Here is a 22,464-nt window from a genome sequence, read left to right as displayed (position 1 = left end):
GCTGGGGATCCTATTTTCACTTTGTTGATTTTACTTAATACTTGATTTGTTTGTTACTTTGCCCTACTCTTTGTAAGTTTGTAGCCTTTGGGATCAGTCATTGCAAAGTATAAATCTCTCCTGCCTGGGTCAGTGAATGGTTCTGATTGCTTTGTACAATAGTTCCCCTGCTTATTCACACAGGAGACATACTAAGACCCCCAGGGAATGTCTAAAACTGTGGGTAGTACCGAACCCTATATATACTACGTTTTTTCCCTGTATATACGTACCTTCGATAAAGTTTATAAAGTACAATTAATAATAAAATAGAACAATTATATTACTATACTGCAGTAAAAGTTTTGTAAATGTTGTCTCTTGGAATATCTTAATTATATTGTATTCTGTGATGATGTAGATGATAACATACCCATATGATAATATGAAGTGAGGTGAATGGTGTGTGTATTATGACATAGTGTTAGGCTGGCTACTATTGACCTGACGATATGTCAGAAGGAGGATCATCTGCTTCTGGGCCATGGTTGACCACAGATAACTGAAACCACAGAAAGTGAAATTGTGGGTAAGGGGGGACTGTTATGTATGTTTTCCCCATTGCTGTGGAACAGGCTCTCTTTTATGTGACGTCCTTTATATAAATTATTTAGACTTTGAAGGAAATCTCAGAATTTTATAGGTATTAGTACGGATTCCTTCCTTTGTTTGAGTTGATCTGTAAGAAGATGTGTAAGATCTATATCCTAAGAATCAGGTTGTCATATTATGGTTTATACCTTTGAATAAATTCAACTGGGTATAAATGTAAGAATCTGTATGGCTTCATTAAATGTCTGTCCTGAGTGGTGTCTTTTTTATTATCAGAGTATGTGGTGATAACTTGATTTCTGAAAGATCTGTTGATATGAGGTTAAATACATCAGAAATTAGAAACTTGCATTTTTTTTTATCATTTGCATGATATTCTTAATCCAGATTTAAAATTCATTATTAACAAGTTTTTGGTTACCTGTAGTGGGACTTAAGAGATCTGTTAAAACTTTTGAAATAACTTTGTAAGTAAAATTCATAACTTGGTAAATAATTGTTTTAAATAATAGATATTAGTTATTACTGAGTTCAGTATTTTCAAGATATAATAATTTGTCTTTTAAAACTATCCTAGGTAGAAGAATACATGTTCACTTTTAGTGAACAAGAGCATGTTCCCAAACTCAATTTTGGGTCGCCCGCCTTTCACCCCAAACCATCAACAACATAATAATTTCTTCGCCCTGTCACCAACTCTTTATTCACACCAGCAGCTTATAGATGCACAGTTCAACTTTCAGAATACAGAGTAAGTATGGTGTTATTTTGGCCCATATCATTTGTAAATTTTGTGTTCTAATTGAGAACATTTTTATATGTTTATATGTTTCATTTTTACATGAAATGTTTGAAGTTAAAAAACTGTCATTGTTGGGGTGCTTGGGTGGCTCATTTGGTTGGGTAACCGGCTCTTGATATTGGCTCAGGTCATGATCCTATCATGGGATTGAGTTGCTACGTTGGGCTCCATGCTGAGCATGGAGTCTGCTTAAGATTCTCTCTCTCTCTCCCTCTGTCCCCTACCCCACTCGTGCTCACTTGCGCTGTCTCTAAAACAATAATAAAAAAGGTCATTGTATTGTTTTTTCTGATCAGTGAAATATTTAGTTTTTTATGAAATTGCTTTTTTGTTTAAGGGAAAAATGTTTATTACTATTGTTCTTTCTGTGTTTTTGGTAGTTTGTCAAGAGCGGTGTCATTACAGCAGTTGACATATGGAAATGTCAGTCCAATACAGACCTCAACTTCTCCGTTATTTCGAGGAAGGAAGTAAGTACTTCTTAATTATTTTAAAAGAAAAGTTTGCATTTCTCTGAACTGTAGCTGAGTGTTTCTTGTATCCAGATTGTGTGGACATTATGCCCTAAATTTTATTTTCTGGAACCTGTGAAGTCATTCCTGTGACAAAATTTTGAAACTTTTATATTAAACTTAAAAAATTTTAGGGATACTTTTGTTGATTTATTACTGCCATTGCAAATTTTAGATGGAATGAAGCCACATTTTTCAGAAGACTACTTTTAATGGAGATTTTAACTAAATTAGATTGTTTTCTGAATTAGTTTGCTGGGGCTGCTATATCAAAGTACAACTGATTGGGTGGCTTGCACAGAAATTTATCTTCTCACAGTCCTGGAGGCTAGAAGTCCAAGATCAAGGTGTTGGCAGGTTTGTTTTCTTCTGAGACCTCCCTCCTTGGCTTGTAGATGGCTGCCTTCTCTGTGTCCTACACGGGCATCTCTGTGTTTTCTGTGTCCTACTCTCTACTTCTAAGGACACTAGTCATATTGGATTAGGGCCTACTTTTAATGACACCATTTTAAGTTCTTTAAAGGCTGGATGTTCAAAACAGTCAAATTTTGAGGTACTGCTCAACCATTAGAATTTTGAGGGGACACAGTTCAGCCTATAATATCTTCTTTCTAGTAAAATTCACTATTCAATTTATCTAAATCTTACACACCTAAGGTTCTGTAATATATATTATTATAGTAAAAATTTCTGCATGTTTAAAGCTTTCTATAGAGAAGTCAGAGTCAACTAATTTTAACCAATTAGAAGAAATTGATGTACCACAAAGTAATTATAATAGAATTTTAGAGATGATTATTAAAATAAGGTTTGGCAGTATTTGCAAGATATAGCTGCTGAATGCCTATATAAACATTCCATAAATTTATGTCCGATTAAAAATAACACTAGCTAAGAATTATTGATCATTCATGTAGTAGCGTTGTTCTGTGGAGTTTACAAATGATTTATGTTTCACAAAACTTTATGAGATGAGTACTGTTATCCCTCTTCTGTTGAGAAAGATGAAACAGAGGTTAAGCAACTAGTTATTCAGGTAGAGGCACACTTAGGATTTGGATCCAGGTAGTCCGGCTCTAGATCTTGTGCTTCAAAGCACTGTGAGTTGTTCTTCAAAGTTATCATTGTGGAAGGCTTTATAATGATGCCAAAAGTATTGGCTTTAATTGAGATTTTAATTTTTTTGAAATTGCCTGGAGAGCCAGTTTGTGAATCACAAATGAAAACAAATTCCATTGGCTCATAGTTGTACTTTAAAAACTAAAATTGACATTCTCAAGAGAAGCAGCATATAAAGCTAAGTCACTTTTATGTTAACAGATATTAAATATACTCTTAGGTTTTTAGTACTGTACACTTTTACTTGTGAGTAGGAGTTCTACTTATTTTGGGGGTCAAGGAGAGAGGAGTTGGTGTAATCCTACTGGGGTATTAAAATAAAAAACCTTCGGATGGCCGTGACCCAGTAGTTGGACCATTTCCCATGGCCGAAAGTATTGTCTGTATGAACAAACTTAATATATCAATGAAGTAAATATCTTTTTTTAGACAAATAATTATTTTCATTCTGGCTTTTATTTTGAAAAATTTTATGCCTCCAGAAAAATTTAAAGAATAGTACAGTGAACATCTGTATGCTGTTTACCTAGGTCCATTAAAGTTTTGCTTCATTTGATTTTTTTGCCTCTTTCTCTTTATTCCTACTTTTTTTTTTTTCCTGAACCATGATGAAAAATTGTAGACATCATTTCACTGTACATCAGTGCATTCCTGCTAAGAACAGGGATCTTTTCCTATATAACCAAAATACATTAGTCATGCCCAAGAAATTTAACATTAATACAATACTGTTATGTGAAATGCAGTTAGTTTTCGTATTTATTTAGTTGTTCAGTGTCTTTATAGCTTTTTAATATGATCTTTCCAACTGATGAACCGGAATATAGGTGGACTTTTTAACTATGTAACACTCAGTTCACTTAATTTTATTCTCATTCTTTAGAATTTGGGTTTTATTGTCAGTGTTTCTATGAATGGAAGTTTTCCTCCAAAGTTTTAACTGCTGAGATAAAATATTGGGACAGTTCTGCAAGAGACTAACCCTGATATATATAGTGTATAGGTTTAAAAATATATACATATATATTCTATAAATTATATATATGTATATATATATACATACATATGTGTGTACATATATACACACACCCACATACGTACACACACATTATCAGTATGCATTTTTCCTAAGGTGTTTTTCTAAGGCTTCTCTTGTGCTCAAAATGAATATTTTAAGATTCACATAGAACTAATAATGTGGCCCTGCTGAAAGAGTCAATATTGGCACTTGTTATTTTTATAGTTTTAATTGTTTTCTGTCATTAGAAAGTTATATCTTTAATTACTAAGGTATATTGCTTGTTTTCAGGAGATTAAGCGATGAAAAAAACCTTCCTCTTGACGGTAAACGGCAGCGTTTCCATTCACCCCACCAAGAGCCAACTCTAGTTAACCACATAGTGCCTTTATCAGGTGAAAGAAGATACTCAATGCCGCCATTGTTTCATACACACTATGTACCAGATATAGTCAGATGTGTTCCACCTTTTCGAGAAATACCATTGTTAGAACCTAGAGAAATCACACTGCCTGAGGCCAAAGATAAGGTAATAATAATATAGATTTTAGTTTTACCTTTTGGAAAGTTGATATAAATAATGTATTAAAAACATCAGAAATATCTAATGTTTTGGATTAAATAGAATATGTCTTTTTTTGCACTGTTTAAACTATTCAACCTAGTTTTCTGTCTAAATTTGATTTTTTGATTTTTGTTAGCTTTTCTTTTATGGAAGTGTAGCTTTCATATCAGGAAATCAGATTTTCTCTGATTTGTAAAAATCTGGATTAGAACTCAAAACATTTGATTTCTTAGTTTAGAGAACTCTACTGTTACTTATTTTTATTTTAGAGAAACACATTTTCATATGGTTACTATAAATGTCAAAAAGCATTTCCTTTTGGGAGGTTTGTGTTCGTCATGAAGTTTTTGAATGTCAAAAATAGCGAATCCAGGAGTCATGGAGAAATTGATACAATCAGAGTGATATGATGCAGAAAGATCTATCAGAAACATTTGTAAAAAGCATTTCCAATAAATGAAATAAAGCTGTTTAATAATTCTTGGAAAATGACATTATCAGCATTGGGGAACAATGAGTTATTTAACACTAATATTAGAAGCATATTTACCCCCTGCCCCCAAATAATTTTAGGTAATTTAGAAGAGTTTACAATGTAAATATCTGTGTTCTCTTGGCTTGTCTGTGGATTACATTTTGCTGTTTTTACATTTTCAAAGCTGCTCCACTTTTAAGAAATACTGACATCTGTAGGCTAAGGAGAATGATCCTGAAGGGAGTATAGTGACTTTGTTTTACTCATCTGTGGGTTCCTGGCAACCAGCATAGGTCTAGAATGTTGTAAATGTATAGAAAATGTTGGATCAAAAAAGGAGCACTTGGTTCATTCTTTAGTTGTGCTGCTTTTTATTCCGTCATCATTCTTTCATTGTATCATAAAATTCACTCTTTTTAAGTATACAGTTCAGTTTTTAGTATATTCACACAGTTGTACAGTGATCACCACTCTCTAATTCTAGTATGCTTTCATCGTCCCCAGAAGAAACATGTACCCGGTACCAGTCCCTTCCCCGTCCCTGACCTTCCTCTCCCTTACCACCTGCCCCCCTTGGTTGCCACCAGTTGATTTTTTTCTCTCTATGGATTTGCTTATTATAGACATTCATATAAGTGGAGTCATACATTATGTGGTCTTGCTTTTTTAACTTAGTGTCTTTTCAAGGTTCATCCATGTCATAGAAGTGTCAGTTCTTTGTCTCTTTTTATAACTGAATAATATTCTGCTGTATAGATACACCATTGTATTTTGTTTATGCATTCATCATTTGCTCAGCTTTGGGGCTGTTTCTTCTCTTTGGCTATTCTGAATAATGCTGCTATGAAAATCTGTGTACAGGTTTGTATGGACATGTTTCTATTTCTTTTGGGTGTATGCCTAGTAGTGAAATTGGTGGGTTAGGTGCTAATTCTATGTATACCTTTTTGAGAGCTGCCAGTGTTTTCTAAAGTGGCTGCACCATTTTACATTCTCACCACCAATGTATGAGTGTTCCAATTTATCTACATCCTTGTAGATTATTGTTATTGTCTGACTTGTTATTGTCTGACTTTTTGATTATAGCCATCCTAGTTGGTAAGAAATGGTATCTCATTGTGATTTTGATTTGCATTTCTCTAATAAATAATGATGTTGGTCATCTTTTCATTTGTGTATTCAGATCTTTTGCCCATTTTTTAATTGGAGTATTTTTTATTGTTGAGCTGTAAGAGTTCTTTGTATATTTTGAATATTAGACCATTATATATGATTTGCAAGTATATTCTCCCATTCTTGATTTGTATTTTTCCTTTCTTGATGGTGTCCTTTGAAGCACAAAAGCTTTTCATTTTAACCAAGTCCAATTTATCTTTGTCTTTGATTGCTTGAGCTTTTGGTGTCGTATATAAGAAACCATTGCCTGATCCAAGGTCTCAAAGATTAATGTCTATGTGCTATTCTAAGAGTTTTATAGTTTTAGCTCTTAGATTTAGGTCTTTGGTCCATTTTGAGTTTTAATATGATATGAAGTAGGGGTCCAACTTCATTCTTTTGCTGTTAGTCCAGTTGTCCCAGCACTATTTATTAAGTAGATTCTATCATTCTTCTGTTAATATGAAGTAGAAAAGCAATTAGGTAAAATGAGTGGGAGGGAGGATGAGGCAAAGTAAAATGTGAAAAGACTAACTTGAGAAGTTTTGGTACTGTTTCTCTCCTCCCTCCATTCTTTGTCTTTTCTTTGCTTTCTCATTTTAAAGAAACTCTTACAATGCTATAATGTAAAAGCCTATGGTATAAATCAAATCTGACAAATTCTTTTAGTGAATATATAAGAATCTTTTACTATGAGTTTTTAATTATGTATACAGACTCATTTTCTATGGAATTTATAAATATTGAAGCTTTCTATCTTTTTGTATGTATTTATATAGTCATAATAGGTAACTATTGGAACTAACTAAGTAACTGCTAGTTCTGCATGTGGACGAGGTATATGTTGAGTGTCAGTAAATTTAATAACATAATTTACATTAGTCAGTATATATCATTTAGTGAAGTATGGTTCCATATCAGTAACTTTTTCTGTGCGTAGTAGCATAGAAAAAGATCTCTTATATCTCATGTTTTTTGGAGTAAGCATTTGTTTCAGAAAGGTAAAGATATATTTTGTTAAGCAAATTTTTTTGAGTGCTACTCTCTACCTGCCTAGTTGTGGGAGAAAGAAGGCAAGCAATTAGTTTTGTGTTCATCCTTTAAGAGAACACTTTTAAAGAAAACTAACACTTATTGATGCCTTTTCTAGGCATTCATATGTTATATCATTTAGTCTTTTCAACAACCCCATGACATGGATATTATCCTAATTTTACTGAGGCTCAGAAAGCTAAATAACTTGTTCAAGGTCACAGCTAGTAACTGACACAACCAAGATTTGACCTTTGTCTCTAATAATACAAAGAGGAGGAATTTAAGATGTTTAAATTCAGAGGTAGGGAGATGACATTCTTAGAATTGACTATAACACCAGGTGATCTGTGAAAGTAATAGCTAATATTTAGTGGCTTTCTTTGCCAGCAATGTGCTCAATGGTTTCTATCATTTACCTCTGTTTATCTCTGCTACAGTATGAAGTGAATGGGAAGTCCAGTGTGAAAAAAATGGAGTAGTGGTTTGGGGTCTTGAGTGCCCAGTGGAATGCCATTGAAGGTTTTTGAGTAGAGAAATAGCACAGATTGACATTTTGGGGAAGATGGTTCTTGTGGTATAGTGGAGTTGAGCTTGGAATAAGGAGGGCCGGGAAGATGGGTGATTACCTTTGAAGCTATTAAATTCATTTGATGAGAGGCATGGAAGCTTTCAATTATGGCATATGGTAGTGGGAAAGATGTGAAAGACCACGCATAAGGAAAATTGGTAGAATGTGTGGAATCACTGAATATAGGGGAGAGAGAGGGAGGCTTTGATGTTTCCACTGCTTTGATTCTGGACTACTAACAGAGATAAGAAACCTAGATGTGAGGCGTATAAATTAGTTGAGGAACCAGTCATTTGTTTTCTTTGATTTTTTTTAAATGTTTATTTTTGAGAGAGGGCGACAGAGCACAAGTGGGGGAGGAGTAGGGGGGGGGACACAGAATCTGAAGTAGGCTCCAAGATCCGAGCTGTCAGCACAGAGCTCAATGTGGGACTTAAACCCATGATCTGCGAGATCATGACCTGAGCTGAATTTGGACACTTAACGGACTGATCCACCCAGGTGCTCCACAAGAATTTTTGGAAGTATGGGAATATCTGTAATTTTTGGGAAACTTCATCTTCTGCAGATTACACACTAAGAATATAGGTCTATGGAAAAATAGGACTGGAGCATATTATTTGCAATCTAAACATTTTTGTAACCAGAATGCTATCAAGAGTAATAATTGATACCTTGGGAAATAACTTGGTCATACCAGATAGGTGGCTTAGTATGACTGGATGCTGCTGCAGGGGATATTAAAAATATACAAAATAGAGTTGAGATATTGGCTTGTGGAGGGCACTGAGACAAGGCAGTTAAAAGTGGAGCTCTGAGTCAGTGAGGCTGCTACAAGTAGACACAGAAGGAAATATACCAGCAGAGAGCTGTTTGAGGCTGGGGAGATGTTTTATTGAGTGGGAACCCTCAATATAGTAGGAACGCAAACAAACAGGTGGGGCTTATTTTTAGTTGTGTTAGATCCATAAGGACTCTTACCTGTGCAACAGCCAAACTCAGGGATTCTTTTTCTTTCTCATGAAGGTTATGATTCTGAGACTTCACTGTATGAATTTGAGTAAAGGTAGATGTAGGGAAGATATTGTAGTGTTCTGTTCTAGGTGAAAGGGAATTATACCTTGAATTATGAAGTGCTTGTAGAGCACTTCACATTAGGAAGAGAAATTGATGGATTTAAGCTTTATTTGGGAATTCGAATTTATAGGATGTGGTGATGGATTATATTAGGTCATCCAGGCCTACTTTCACAAGGAGTGTCTTGTTCATTTTAGAATGTCTAACACTCCTGGCTTTCAGCTCACTAGATACCACTAATCCCATTATGAGAAACAAAAAAGTCTACAGACATTGCCGTCTCACCTTGGGGTAGAATTGCTCCTGGTTGAGAACCACTGAATTAGATAGAGAAGAAGATACTGAGAATTTCAGGCTTCTACATGGATTCATGGTAGTATCATTGACTGAGATGGAACAAAATGGAAGAGTAGCAGTATTTATGTGTGTGTGTGTGCTTAGTAGGGATTGGAGGAGAAACAGGAGCCTCATCGATTCTGTGGACATTTGTCTTTAATGTGTATTTGAAACATCACATTAGATATTAAAGATGATAGTTTAATATTATAGATCTGGAATTCAGAGGAAAGGTATTGACTCGAAATGTACATTTGGTAACCATTGCATATAGATGGTAATTGAAGCCAAGAGTGTGGATGTGATTGTTCAGGGAGAGAAGAGATCCTGGATTCAAGACTGAAATAGGTTGAGGAAAGGATGGGAAAACAGAAATGGAAATTAAAAATAGATACAACTGTTTTGGGGAGTTTGGCTGTGAAGTGGAGGAGCTAAAGATTTGAAGTTGTAGCAAAGGATTTTTTAAATTTTTAAATTTTTTTTTTGAACCACATATAAATGTTTAGGGGAAAGATTTAGTGGAGAGAGGGGAAATTGACTATTCTGCCAGGAAAAGAACAATCATGAATAAGATTCCTTAGAAGATAGGAAGGGCATGGATCTTGCTTATGGGTGGCTTTAGGTAAGAGAAAAGCTTTCTGGAACTGGAGGAAAGGAGGGGAGGATAGGTGTAGATAATAAGGAAGTTTGTAGATATGATATAGAGACATTAATGTGGAGTTCCCATAGTTGAGTGGCTTCTTCCTGTTTTCTTTATGAATTATTATGCAAGGGCATCTGTTAAGAGTGAGGAGAATGAAGTGGGATGTCCAGGGTTTGAGAATAGTGGAGAGGGTTTGAAATAAAATTGACTGAGGGCAGGAAATCAAGCTGTGATCAGAGAAATAAAATAGAGAAAGACCAGTTGCTGGCTGGTGTTAGATGATTCACTTAAGCTTGGTAATAATGAATTTATTATAATAATAATGAGTCATCAACTGGTTCAGTTAGCTCCAAGGAGAGGTTTTGTTAGTTAGTTTTAATTACTTTGAAAATTCATATTCTGTGTTTTGAAACCTGAAGATTTAAGTTTTTGAAAATGAATACCCTTTGAGTTTACATTTTTCCTCCATTTTAAAATCTTTTGTCAGTTTTTTTCAAGTTGCTATATTAACAGAATTCTTTAAAATATCTGAATTACCTTTCTGAATTAACATTTATTTCACTCTAGCTTTTAGGTGAATATATGGTTGCCTGGACAAAAAAGAGGCTGTAGAGGAATCAAGAGTTAACCAAGCTCCTGAATTCTATTATAACTGTTCTTTGGAAATTCTGATTAGTTTGAAGATACTATGTGAGTTGAAGTAATTGATTTTGAATTTTTAGTTGAGATGAGGTTAGGCTGAGGTTTTCTTGGTACTGATTATAAAATAAAAAAGATGATTGTGAATTAATTACTCAAGGTATCTTTTATAATGTTTAATTTTGGAAAGGAGAAAATATGGTGGATCCTCTTGGCACCCTTGGAGGAACAGTTTAGGGACAGTTATCTTACAGATCTCTTAGAGGCTCCATGTTTAAAAAAAATTTTTTTTTTTTTAATTTCAGTATTTCACTTTATTTAGAAACATTAAAAAAGGGGATAAAGTATTTGTAAAGTGTTGGCTCACTGAATTTTAAATACACTTGGCCACTGAACAACACAGTGGTTAGGGGTGCTAGCCTCCTACACTGTCGAAATCCTTGTATAACTTTTGACACCACCAAAACTTCACTGCTAATAGCCTGTTGACTGGAAGCCTTACCAATAACATAAACAGTCAGTTAATGTACATTTTGTATGTTGAATGTATCATATACTGTATTCTTTTTTTTTTTTTAATTTTTAAAAAAATTTTTTTTTTTTCAACGTTTATTTATTTTTGGGACAGAGAGAGACAGAGCATGAACGGGCGAGGGGCAGAGAGAGAGGGAGACACAGAATCGGAAACAGGCTCCAGGCTCTGAGCCATCAGCCCAGAGCCCGACGCGGGGCTCGAACTCACGGACCGTGAGATCGTGACCTGGTTGAAGTCGGACGCTTAACCGACTGCGCCACCCAGGCGCCCCTATACTGTATTCTTAAAATAGGATGGAGAAAAAATGTTGAAATCGTAGGGAAGAGAAAATCCATTTATAGTACTATACTGTATTTATCGAAAAAAATCTGAGTATAAGGATACCTGTGCAGTTCAAACCTGTGTTATTTAAAGGTCAACTGTAGTTAAAATGCGTGTATGCCCACAACTCCTGCTAATCTTTTATTTCAGCTTTTTTGAGATATGATTGACAAATAAAAATTGTATATATTTAAGGTGTAACTATAATGTCTGTAAATTGTGATTTACCATAATCAACCTAATGTCCATCGCCTCCCATAGTTACCACACTTTTTTTGTGGTGAGAACAACTAAGATACAGTCTATTAGCAAATTTCAAGTATATAATACATGATTATTAAAAAAAAATTTTTAAGTGTTTGCTTTTGAGAGAGAGAGACAAAGACTGAGTTTGAGCGGGGAAGAGGCAGAGAGAGAGGGAGACACAGAACTCGATGTGAACTCCAGGTTCTGTGCTGTTAGCACAGAGCCCAACGTGGGGCTCGAACTCACAAACTGTGAGATCATAACCTGAGCCGAAGTCAGATACTTAACTGACTGAGCCACCCAGTCGCCCGCACAATACATTATTATTAATTAAAGTCACCATATTGTGAATTATGTCTCTAGAACTTAATCATCTTATAACTGGAAGTGTGTATGCTTTCATCAACATCACCCCATTTCCTCCATACCCCCAGCTCCTGATAATCACTGTTCTACTCTCTGCTTATTAATTTGACTTTTTTAGATTTCGCATAAAAGTGGAGATCATGCAGTGTTTTCTTTTTATGTTTAGTTTATTTCATTTACTATATTGTCTTCCAGGTTTATCCATGTTGCAAATGGCAGAATTTCCTTCTTTTTTAAGGCCAAATGATATTCCATGGTGTATGTATGTGTGTGTGTATGTATATGTATGTATACGTATGTGTGTATGTATGTTTATATACCACATTTTGTTTATCCATTCGTCGGTTGACATTTAGGTTGTTTTCTTATCTTGGCTACTGTTTAATGCTACAGTGAACATGGAAGTGCAGATATCTCTTTGAGATACTGGTTTTATTTCCTTTGAATGTATACCCAGAAGTGGAATTGCTGGATCATATGGTAGTTCCATTTTTTAATTTTTTAAAGTTTATTTATTTATTTTTAAGAGAGAGTGAGTGCTAGTGGGGGAGAAGCAGAGAGAGAGAATCCCAAGCAGGCTCTGCATGCTGTCAGCACAGAGCCTAACACAGGGCCACGAACCCACAAATCATGAGGTCATGACCCGAGCCAAAACCAAGAGCCAGACTCCCAACCAGCTGAGCCACCTGGGTGCCCCATATTTTTAATTTTTTGAGGAGTCTCCATACTGCTTTCCAGTGTGGTTGTACCAATTTACATTCTCACAGACAGTATGTGTTTCCTTTCCTCTGCATCCTTGCTGACACTTGTTACCTTTGACTTTGATAATGGTCTTTTAACAAGTGTGAGACGATATCTCATTGTGGCTTTGATTTGCATCTCCCTGATGATTAGTAATGTTGAACATCTTTTCATGTATCTGTTGACATTTGTGTGTCGTTGGAAAATGTTCAGGTCCTTTGCCCGTTTTTAAATTGAATTATTGATTAATTGATTGCTATTGAGTCATATGAGTTTCTTTATATTTTGGATATTAACCCCTTATTTGGTATATCATTTGCAAATTTCTCCCATTCTGTAGATTGCTTTTTCATTTTGTTGACTGTTTCTTTTGCTGTGCAAAAACTTCTTAGTTTGATGTAGTCCCACTTGATTTTAGCTTTAGTTACCTGTGATTTTGGTGTCAAGTCCAAAAAATCATTGCAAGACCATTGTCAGGGAGCTTTTTTACGCTCTTCTTTGCTAAGGAGTTTTACTGTTTCAGATCTTACAGTTAAATCCTTAATCCATTTTGACTTAGCTTTTGTGTATGGTGTAAGATAGAGGTCCATTTTCATTCTTTTGCACATAGATATCCAGTTTGCCCAACATTGTTGAAGAATACCCTTTTACCATTGTGAAGTCTTGGTACCTTTGTTCAAGGTACCAGATAGGTTTATTTCTGTGCTCTCTAGTGTGGTCTGTGTGTCTGTTTTTTATGCCAGTACCATAATATTTTGATTACTATAGCTTTGTAATATAATTTGAAATCAGGAAGTGTGATGCTTCCAGCTTTTTTGTTCTTGCTCAAGATTGTTGTAGCTATTCTGGGTCATTTGGGTTCCATAGGAATTTTACCAATGTCTTTTCTATTTCTGTGAAAAATGCCATTTGAGTTTTGATAGGGATTGCATTAAATCTATAGATCATTTTGGGTACTGTGAACTTCTTAGCAATTTTAATTCTTCCAATCTGCAAATATGGGATGTCTTTATTTGTTGTCTTCGGTTTCTTTTGTCAATATTTTATAGTCTTCATTGTGAAGATCTTTTGCCTCCTTGGTTAAACTTATTCCTAGGGCCCTGTCTTTGTAATGTATGTGTCAGAAAAGTTTTGAAAGCTACTGAGATGTAAATTTATGTAGAAAATCTAGGCCAGGACTCAGCAGAAGAGGTCCTCAAGTGAAAACTTGTTTTATTTTGTTTTTCCATTCTTTTATTTCTTGGCCAAGTTCAGTAATAATATATGCCTAAAAGCAGTCAAACTTAAGGGAAAGAATTCAGTAATTCAGACTGCCTAATCATTGTGCCAGTTGATAAATTAAGAAGACTACATTTTGTCCACACACAAAAACATAGTAATTTAACCTGCTAACAAGGAGTGTGTTATTTTTGACATGACATTTTCCTGATTCTATTTTATTTTAGTTAATTTTAAGAGAAAGGGAATTCAGCATCAGTAATGAATTTAAACTTTTATTACTTATCTAACTGTATTCAGTAATTAATACCAACTTTTTCTTTTTTTTTTTTAAAGTTTATTTTTTGAGAGAGAAGGAAAGAGCCCGTTTGTGTGCACATGCATGTGTGCACGAGTGTGAGAGGAACAGAGAGAGAGAGAAAATCTCAAGCAGGGTGACCCCCTGTGTGGGGCTCAGTCTTAAGAACTGTGAGATCATGCCCAGAGCCAAAACCAAGAGTTGGAAACTTACCTGACTGAGCCACCCAGCTGTCCCAGTACTGTATTGTAAGATTATGGCAGTCTTTGTGTCTGAGGGGAGAGAGCCTGAGAGAGCTTGAGAAATTGCCTGTTTTGTTGAAATGTTTATGAACTAATAACTAATGTTTTCTGTACCATACTTAATTTTATTTCCCTTGCCTTGATAGCTCATTACTGACTTGTGCTTGTTGTTTCAAATAGCAATTATGTTTAGTCAAAAGCCTGTCACCATTTTCATATATTATAGTATGTGGTCAGGTCTTGGTAATCCCAGCTGATAGGTTTTTTTGCTTTCTTTTACCTGGGGACCCAGTGAACAGGGGCAGATATAGAAGCTGCTGAGGATGACATTAGGCTTTATTTATTGACACACTTAAAATTTTTTCTGAATCCCAATCTATACTTGTCCTTGATGGCTTGTGTTGACCTAAGACAGTGATAACTTGTAATTTGTTTGAGCCTGACTTTGAGGACGGGTTATAGTATTTTTTTAGGAAAAATGAACATTTATATTTGGAAGAAACAATAATATTTTAAACTGTATGTATATAAATCTTTTTACAGTTTTGAACATATATAACATTTACTTATAGTAAAAAATAGGTATCTTTTACTATTATTATTACTTTGAAGTTAAAGCAGTAGATCTTGGCAGGCAGCCTAAACAGGTAGTATTGGAGAGATTTAAATAACTTTAAGAATAGGGGGGCCTGGGTGGCTCAGTTGGTTAAGTGGCCGACTTAAGCCTAGGTCATGATCTCACTGTTCCCGAGTTCCAGCCCCACATTGGGCTCTGTGCTGACAGCTCAGATCTTGGATCCTGTTTCAGATTCCCTGCCCTCTCTGTGTCCCTACCCCACTCATGCTCTCTCTCAAAAATAAATAAACATTAAAAAAATTTAAATAACTTTAAAGAATAATCTATTTTACGGATACTTTGTCGTAATTATTTTTTTAAACTAACGATAAGGAAACAAAAGCAATTATTATATTTTTGAAGTTTATTTGTTTTGAGAGAGAGAGAGAGAGAGACAGTGTGAGTGGGGGGAGTGGCAGCGATAGAGGGAGAGAGAGAATCCTAAGCAGGCTCCACACTGCCCGCACAAAGCCCGATGTGGAGCTTGAACTCATAAAACCACGAGATCATGACCTGAGCCGAGACCAAGAGTCAGACTCTTAACTCACTGAGCCACCCAGGTGCCTGAGTGAAGCAAAAGCAATTAAAGAAAGTTCCTGAAGTGCCATTATTCATAGTCACCTTGGTGTTACATATATGATCTGAATATTTGATGCTTGATATTCATCAGCTGAGGAGAATTCATATCCTACCTCCCTCCCTGCTCCCCTGAATTATTGAACCGTCTTCTGAAATATTTCTCTAAATTTAAGTAGAAGTCTTACTTTAGCATATATGTGTATTAATTTTGAGTTTTGTCGCATTTTTACTCTATATTCTATATGGTGTTTGTTCTAAGATACAAAAACATAATTTGATAATGAGAATCCCTAAGTAAATAGATAGTAAGGAAAATTCTTTTGTATAGAAACCTATTAGATCTCCATTATAACAGTACTTGAAAGAGAAGAAATGTTTCCATGAGTGTAAAAAAGGGAAGGGAGCTAGTATATAGTATTATATTTTTCATATAATCATAAATTTTTTCATATGTGAATGTTTCTATATGAACACGATCATTCAGATGAAAGAATTTTTATATATAAAATTTCATTTGAGCATTGTTATAAAGAAATTTGTAACTTTTTGTTATCCAACAAATGTAATTATATGTAGGATAGTACCTGCTATCAGTTCTAGGATTGTGTTGATCTGCCTAACTGATTCTGTAGATCAGGGGATTGGCAAAACTTTTCTATAAGGGCCAAATAGTAAATATTTTAGACGTGTGGGCTATGTGGGGCCTCTGTTAAATTTTTTTTCTTTCTTTTTGAAGCAATCCTTAAAAAATGTAAAAATTATTTTATGTTACTGGCCTGTAAAACAGTTCAGAGACGGTTATTTGGCTTACAGGTTATAGTTTGCCAATCCTACAGATGAATGAAACTTAATCATTCAAGTGTCATTTAAAATTTTAGGGGCGCCGGGGTGCCTCAGTCGGTTAAGCATCCAACTTTGGCTCAGGTCATGGACTCACATGAACTCGCAGTTTGTGAGTTCGAGCCCTGCATCGGGCCCCGTGCTGACAGCTTGGAGCTCGGAGCCCGGAGCCTGCCTCTCTCTCTCCCCTTCCCCTGCTCATGCTCTATCTCTCTCTGTCTCTCAAAAATAAATGTTAAAAAAAAAAAATTAAAAAATATTTATATTAACCACTTTACTGGAAACCTTCTTCAAATCTTTTATAAAACTTGGATGCTTTTTATTATGGAAAATATCAAATATATACAAAAATAGAATATGGTATCACAGATCCTTATATCACCAAACTTTAAAAACTACCAACATACTGCCAGTTTTATTTCATCTATACCTCTCTCCCTCATTAGTTTGAGTCATTATATAATGACATAATATTCACAAATATTTTCAATATTTTTTGTTATCTTTTTTATCCTTTTGCCAATGCCATACTATCTTGTAAGTCTTGAAGGCAGGTAATGCAAATCCTCCAACTTTTGTCTTCTTCTTTGTGTGTGTGTGTGTGTGTGTGTGTGTGTGTGTGTGTGTTCTTGTTTTTTTGCCTTTCAAATAAAATTTAAAGTTATTTTCTTAGTTTCTAGAAACAAGCCTGCTAGGTCTGGTCTTGTCTCTTTTCTCTCTTCTTTCTTTCTTTCTTTCTTTCTTTCTTTCTTTCTTTCTTTCTTTCTTTCTTTCTTTCTTTCTGTTTATTTACTTTTGAGTGACAGAGAGAGAGTATGAGCAGGGGAAGGGCAGAGAGAAGGACACAGACTCTGAAGCAGGCTCCAGGGTCTGAGCTGTCAGCACAGAGCCTGATGCGAGGCTGGAACTCACTGGCTGGGAGATCATGACCTGAGCCGAAGTTGGACACTTAACCGACTGAGCCACCCGGGTGCCCCACCCCCCACCCCCTTTTTTAATGTTTATTTACTTATTTTGAGAGAGAGACAGAGGGTGTCAACAGAGGAGGGACAGAGAGTCACCCAAAGCACGCTCCAGGCCCCGATGCAGGGCTTGAATCCACAAACCATGAGATCATGACCTGAGCTGAAGTCAGACACTCACCCACCTGAGCCACCTGGCCTCCCATCTTTTCTTTTCTTTTGATTGTACTGACTGTATAGATTAATTTCAGGAGAATTAACGTCTTACTAGTAGTTACTTGATCCATGGGCATGGTATAGCTCTCCACTTGTTTAGGCTTTTAATTTCTTACATCAATATTTGGTAATTTAAATGTACAAGTTTTATATATCTTTTGGTAAATATATTTCTAAATATTTCTTGTGTTTTGCTGTTATTGATGTTTTTTAAATGCAGATTTCTGATTGTTTTTTGTTAGTACTAATATATATACTAGTATAGTACTATACTAGTAACCTTAGAAACTTCATACATGAGAAAAAATGCCTTGGCTTGATATATTATGTTAAAAATTCCATTAATCTTGTGGACATGTCTTTGTGGTGTGCTTTATTATCTGTAGGAGTGTTACTCTCTTCTGTTTTCTTATTAAAACTTTGTATGGGAATTGACCAGAATCCTCTTTAGGCATCATTTCTTCAAATGTTTTTTCTTGCCTCTCATTCGCACCTCCTCCCTTTCTGAGATTCCAGTTTTCTGTTAATTTGTATTTAACAAATACAAATACAACTGAGGGATCTTTTCCTGTGCCATTTTTATGAGGGCATTTTATTGTCTTCTCTCCTTTTTTTTTTTTTTTTTAAATTTTTTTTTCAACATTTATTTATTTTTGGGACAGAGAGAGACAGAGCATGAACGGGGGAGGGGCAGAGAGAGAGGGAGACACAGAATCGGAAACAGGCTCCAGGCTCTGAGCCATCAGCCCAGAGCCTGACGCGGGGCTCGAACTCACGGACCGACCGCGAGATCGTGACCTGGCTGAAGTCAGACGCTTAACCGACTGCACCACCCAGGCGCCCCTTCTCTCCTTTTATATAGAGTAGGATTTTTTACCCTCTGCAATATTGGCATTTTTGAGTTAGATGACCTTTGCTGTGAGGGATCAACCTATTCAGGGTAAGATGTTTAGTGGCATTCTGGCCTGTATCTATTAGATACCAGTGATGAACCAATGGCACCTCTCTTCCCCCCAGTTATGGTAACTAAAAATGTTGCTAGGCATTGTCAAATGTCCCCGTGGAGTCAGAATCATTGTAATGCTACACTGTCTTTTCTTTGCCTCTAATGGCTCTTTACTGTTTATTTTAGATTTCTCCTCCTTCCAGTTTCTTGCTTTGTTTTAGAAAGGAGCTTTCACTTTTTTTTTTTTTTTTTTTTGAGATTTCTGATATTTCTGTGATCCTCTTACATTTATCTGTGGACTCTTGCATATAGCCTGTGAAACTCTCCCCCAGTTTTGATTGCTGTTCCACTCTGAATTGGATTCCTTAATTTGAGGAAGGGAGCAGGAAGTAGTACCTATGGGCAGTTTGATTTCTGGATGGTCTGGCTTTGGGACTGTCCAAAAATTTTTTTTCCTTTTTTTCTTCTTATTTCTGATACCATGTAGGTCTTGGTACTATTGGTATTTGGTCCCCTCTGCTCATATTTTGGGGTCCATGAGTAATACGTAGTTATTGTATTGTATTTGTTCACCATGTTGTATTTTGATTTGGTTTGGTTTGATCTGTTTATTTAATTCTCCTAGTTGCTTTATCTTTTTGGAGGGAAGGTTATTAAAAAGTATTAAAATATTAATGTTAAGGATGTTAATATTATCAAAGTGATATTAAAAAATTATGTCTCTTTCATTGCCAGGTTGCCCAGACTGCCTGTCTTCTTAAAATGTGTAATCTAAACATGATAAAAGGAAATGTTTTGTTTATTCACTCTTTTCTCAGTCTACTTAAAGATTTCTTTTATTTTAATTAAAAAACTTATTTCTAGTTGAAGGATAGCTGATATTATATTAATTTTAGGTGTACAACATAGTGATTTGACAATTGTATATATTAGGAAATGCTCACCACAATAAGTATAATTACTGTCACCATACACAATTATTGTAATACTACTGACAGTATTTCCTATGCTGTACCTTTCATTTCTGTAACTTGTTTATTTTATAACTGAAAGTTTGTACCTCTTTTTTTTTTATTAAATGTTATATCTTAATGTTTATTTTTGAGAGAGAGAGAGCGAGCACGCGTGTGTGTGTGCGTGTGTGTGTGTGTGTGTGTGTGTGTGTGTGTGTGTGAGCAGGGGAAGGGCAGAGAGAGAGGGAGCCACACAATCCAAAGTAGGCTCCAGGTTCTGAGCTGTCAGCACAGAGCCTGATGCAGGGCTGAAACCCACAAACCGTGAGATTATGACCTGAGCCGAAGTTGGACGCTTAACCGATTGAGCCACCCAGGCACCCCTGAAACTTTGTACCTCTTAATCCCCTTCACTTATTTTGCCTATTCCCTCACCTTCTCCTTCTGACAACTACCATTTTGTTCTCTGTATATTTGAATCTATTTCCTTTTTTTGTTTTGTTCATTTTAAGAAAACATTTTAAATGATGGGTGGACTTGTGCCTGGACTCTGAGGAAGGCCTAGAGAAGGAGAGGCTGAAGATGCAAGAGAAAGATGAAAAACAGATGGAAATATTTGTGCTCTGGAGTGACCAGAAGGCTTGGATACCAAAGTATTGGTAGAGGGATGAACTTTGAATAGGGGAAGAGAACAGTTTGTCTGACAGAAGAGGGAAGGAGATGAGATTTTATTTTATTTAGATATGTTAGTTTGCAAAAGGTTGCAGTTAGGAAACTGAGGAATGTCACATCTGGTATTTCAATTTGCGTAGTAAACTTTATGTAAAGTTATTTGCTAAAGAAAATGAAGTAAGTATAGGGGACTTGAGGAAAGTAGTAAAGATTTAAAATGGTGATGGTGTAAAATGAGAGCAAAATCTAACCAGAGGCATGGGTGTCTTAGTGATGGTAAGGACCAACCCTGGGCTAGACCTTAAAATATAAATTTGAAAGATGCCAATTTTGTGATTTAAATATTTTTTTCAGCTTCATGTTAGCAACTGAGATGTAAGAGCTTAGAAGGTGGTTGTTTGTTTAGACCTAAGATTAGCATTTTGCAGGACAGGAGTCAGAGCTTCACACGGGAATAATGTTAAGGCATGATAAAAGAGTGGTTCAAGGGATGCACTCTGGGGTATAGACTGGGTAGGGAAGGAAATCACACCATTCAGGTGTTGATGAGCTCGTAGAAAAGAAAGGATTCAGCAGAATCCAGGTCTATTAAATTTCAGAGCTAGAGAAATTCTGTTTTATTGTAAAGACCATGTTATGGCTCTGGGATTGTAAAGCTGGGAAAAAATGTTGGAGTAAGAAAGTTCAGAAATGGTGGGAGTATGTTGTGATACGTAGCGCATTGTAGATGAGGAAGTTACCTGTGATGATGGCAAGAGTTGGGTTGAAGGGGGAAGTGTGAATCAAATAGGTAGATAAACAAGAAGATCTAACTGTAGATGGCAACAAAAAGACAGGGTTCAGGCCAGTATTGTAAGAATGGGGAATAAGGGTGGTTTGCATGAAAAAAGACAACCAGGGGCTTCTAAAGTTTGTTAGTGTTTGTTATTGGTGGTATAAATATCAGGGGTTGGGCAAAACTTGTTTTTTAAAGGGACAGACAGTAAATGTCTTATACTTTGCCAGTCACATGTTTCTGTTGCGTATTTTTATTTATCTTTTTGTTTATATAACCCTTTAAAAATGTAAAAACTGGGGCGCCTGGGTGGCGCAGTCGGTTAAGCGTCCAACTTCAGCCAGGTCACGATCTCGCGGTCCGTGAGTTCGAGCCCCGCGTCGGGCTCTGGGCTGATGGCTCAGAGCCTGGAGCCTGTTTCCGATTCTGTGTCTCCCTCTCTCTCTGCCCCTCCCCCGTTCATGCTCTGTCTCTCTCTGTCCCACAAATAAATAAACGTTGAAAAAAATTAAAAAAAAAAAAAATGTAAAAACTATTCTTTGCTCATGTGCCTTCCCAAAACAGGCCGCAACCAAAGATTATAGTTTGCTGTCCCGTGGATTATATTCTTTAAGAATTATCTGTGACCAGTTGTACTTTTTTGTGATTAACCAATGATACTTTACTTGGGAAAAGTTTGTAACTATTTTATTTACTAAGTATCTATCATTACTTGAGTGACAGTAGTTTTGGAAAGTGTAAGGAGATCATATGTATTCATTTTAAAGATACTGTTGGTAGTGTTGTTTTACACTTCTTAGTATGGTAATTACGTTTACGTTTCTGAACAAAATTTTTACTTTTTGTTGTGGTGGATTCAAGTTGAGTCAGCAGATACTGGAGTTATTTGAAGCATGTCAGCAGCAAGTAAGTGATTTAAAGAAGAAAGAACTGTGTCGAACACAGCTGCAGAGAGAAATTCAGCTCTTATTTCCACGTATGTTTTCCTATTTTGCATGCCCTTTACATATATATGTTCCTATTTAAAATTTTAAATAATACTTTATAATCTGTTCTATTTCTCTAGAAAGCAGACTTTTTTTGGTTGGGTCCTCTTTAAATGGATTTGGTACTCGGAGCAGTGATGGTGATTTATGCCTAGTTGTTAAAGAGGAACCAGTAAGTAATGAAACATTTATTTCAAGTGTTAAATTTCATATAAAAATCATTGAAGAAAAAAACTTGTTTTAATTGGTTGTTTGGATTTGCTGTTCATAGTAATTCAGGAAAACCCAGGAAATGCTTCTTTCTCTTTTAAGGCATATGCACACGCACACATAAGCATAACGGGGATTTTAGCATTAATTTATTTTTAAGTTGTTAAAGTGAGATGGCTTCACTGTGTTTTTAAAGAGCTCTACCTC

General features: G+C 35.7%; 1 protein-coding gene across 2 annotated transcripts in view; it reads left to right on the top strand.

Annotated features, from left to right (window-relative positions):
- Window positions 1-22,464, top strand: part of TENT2 (terminal nucleotidyltransferase 2) — a 72,768-nt gene that overhangs the window by 4,980 nt on the left and 45,324 nt on the right. For both annotated transcript variants that reach the window (XM_086698024.1, XM_086698015.1), the window contains exons 2-6: window positions 1,169-1,342; window positions 1,774-1,863; window positions 4,334-4,571; window positions 21,923-22,037; window positions 22,128-22,219. In XM_086698024.1, the coding sequence (XP_086554150.1) occupies window positions 1,206-1,342; window positions 1,774-1,863; window positions 4,334-4,571; window positions 21,923-22,037; window positions 22,128-22,219 (672 nt within the window). In that variant the 5' untranslated portion in view covers window positions 1,169-1,205. The remainder of the gene's footprint in view (window positions 1-1,168; window positions 1,343-1,773; window positions 1,864-4,333; window positions 4,572-21,922; window positions 22,038-22,127; window positions 22,220-22,464) is intronic.

This window comes from Puma concolor, chromosome A1, assembly GCF_028749965.1.
Source record: "Puma concolor isolate L17-30 chromosome A1, mPumCon1.1.hap2, whole genome shotgun sequence".
NCBI classification, from domain to species: Eukaryota; Metazoa; Chordata; class Mammalia; order Carnivora; family Felidae; genus Puma; species Puma concolor.
This window is presented reverse-complemented; position numbering and strand designations above follow the sequence as displayed.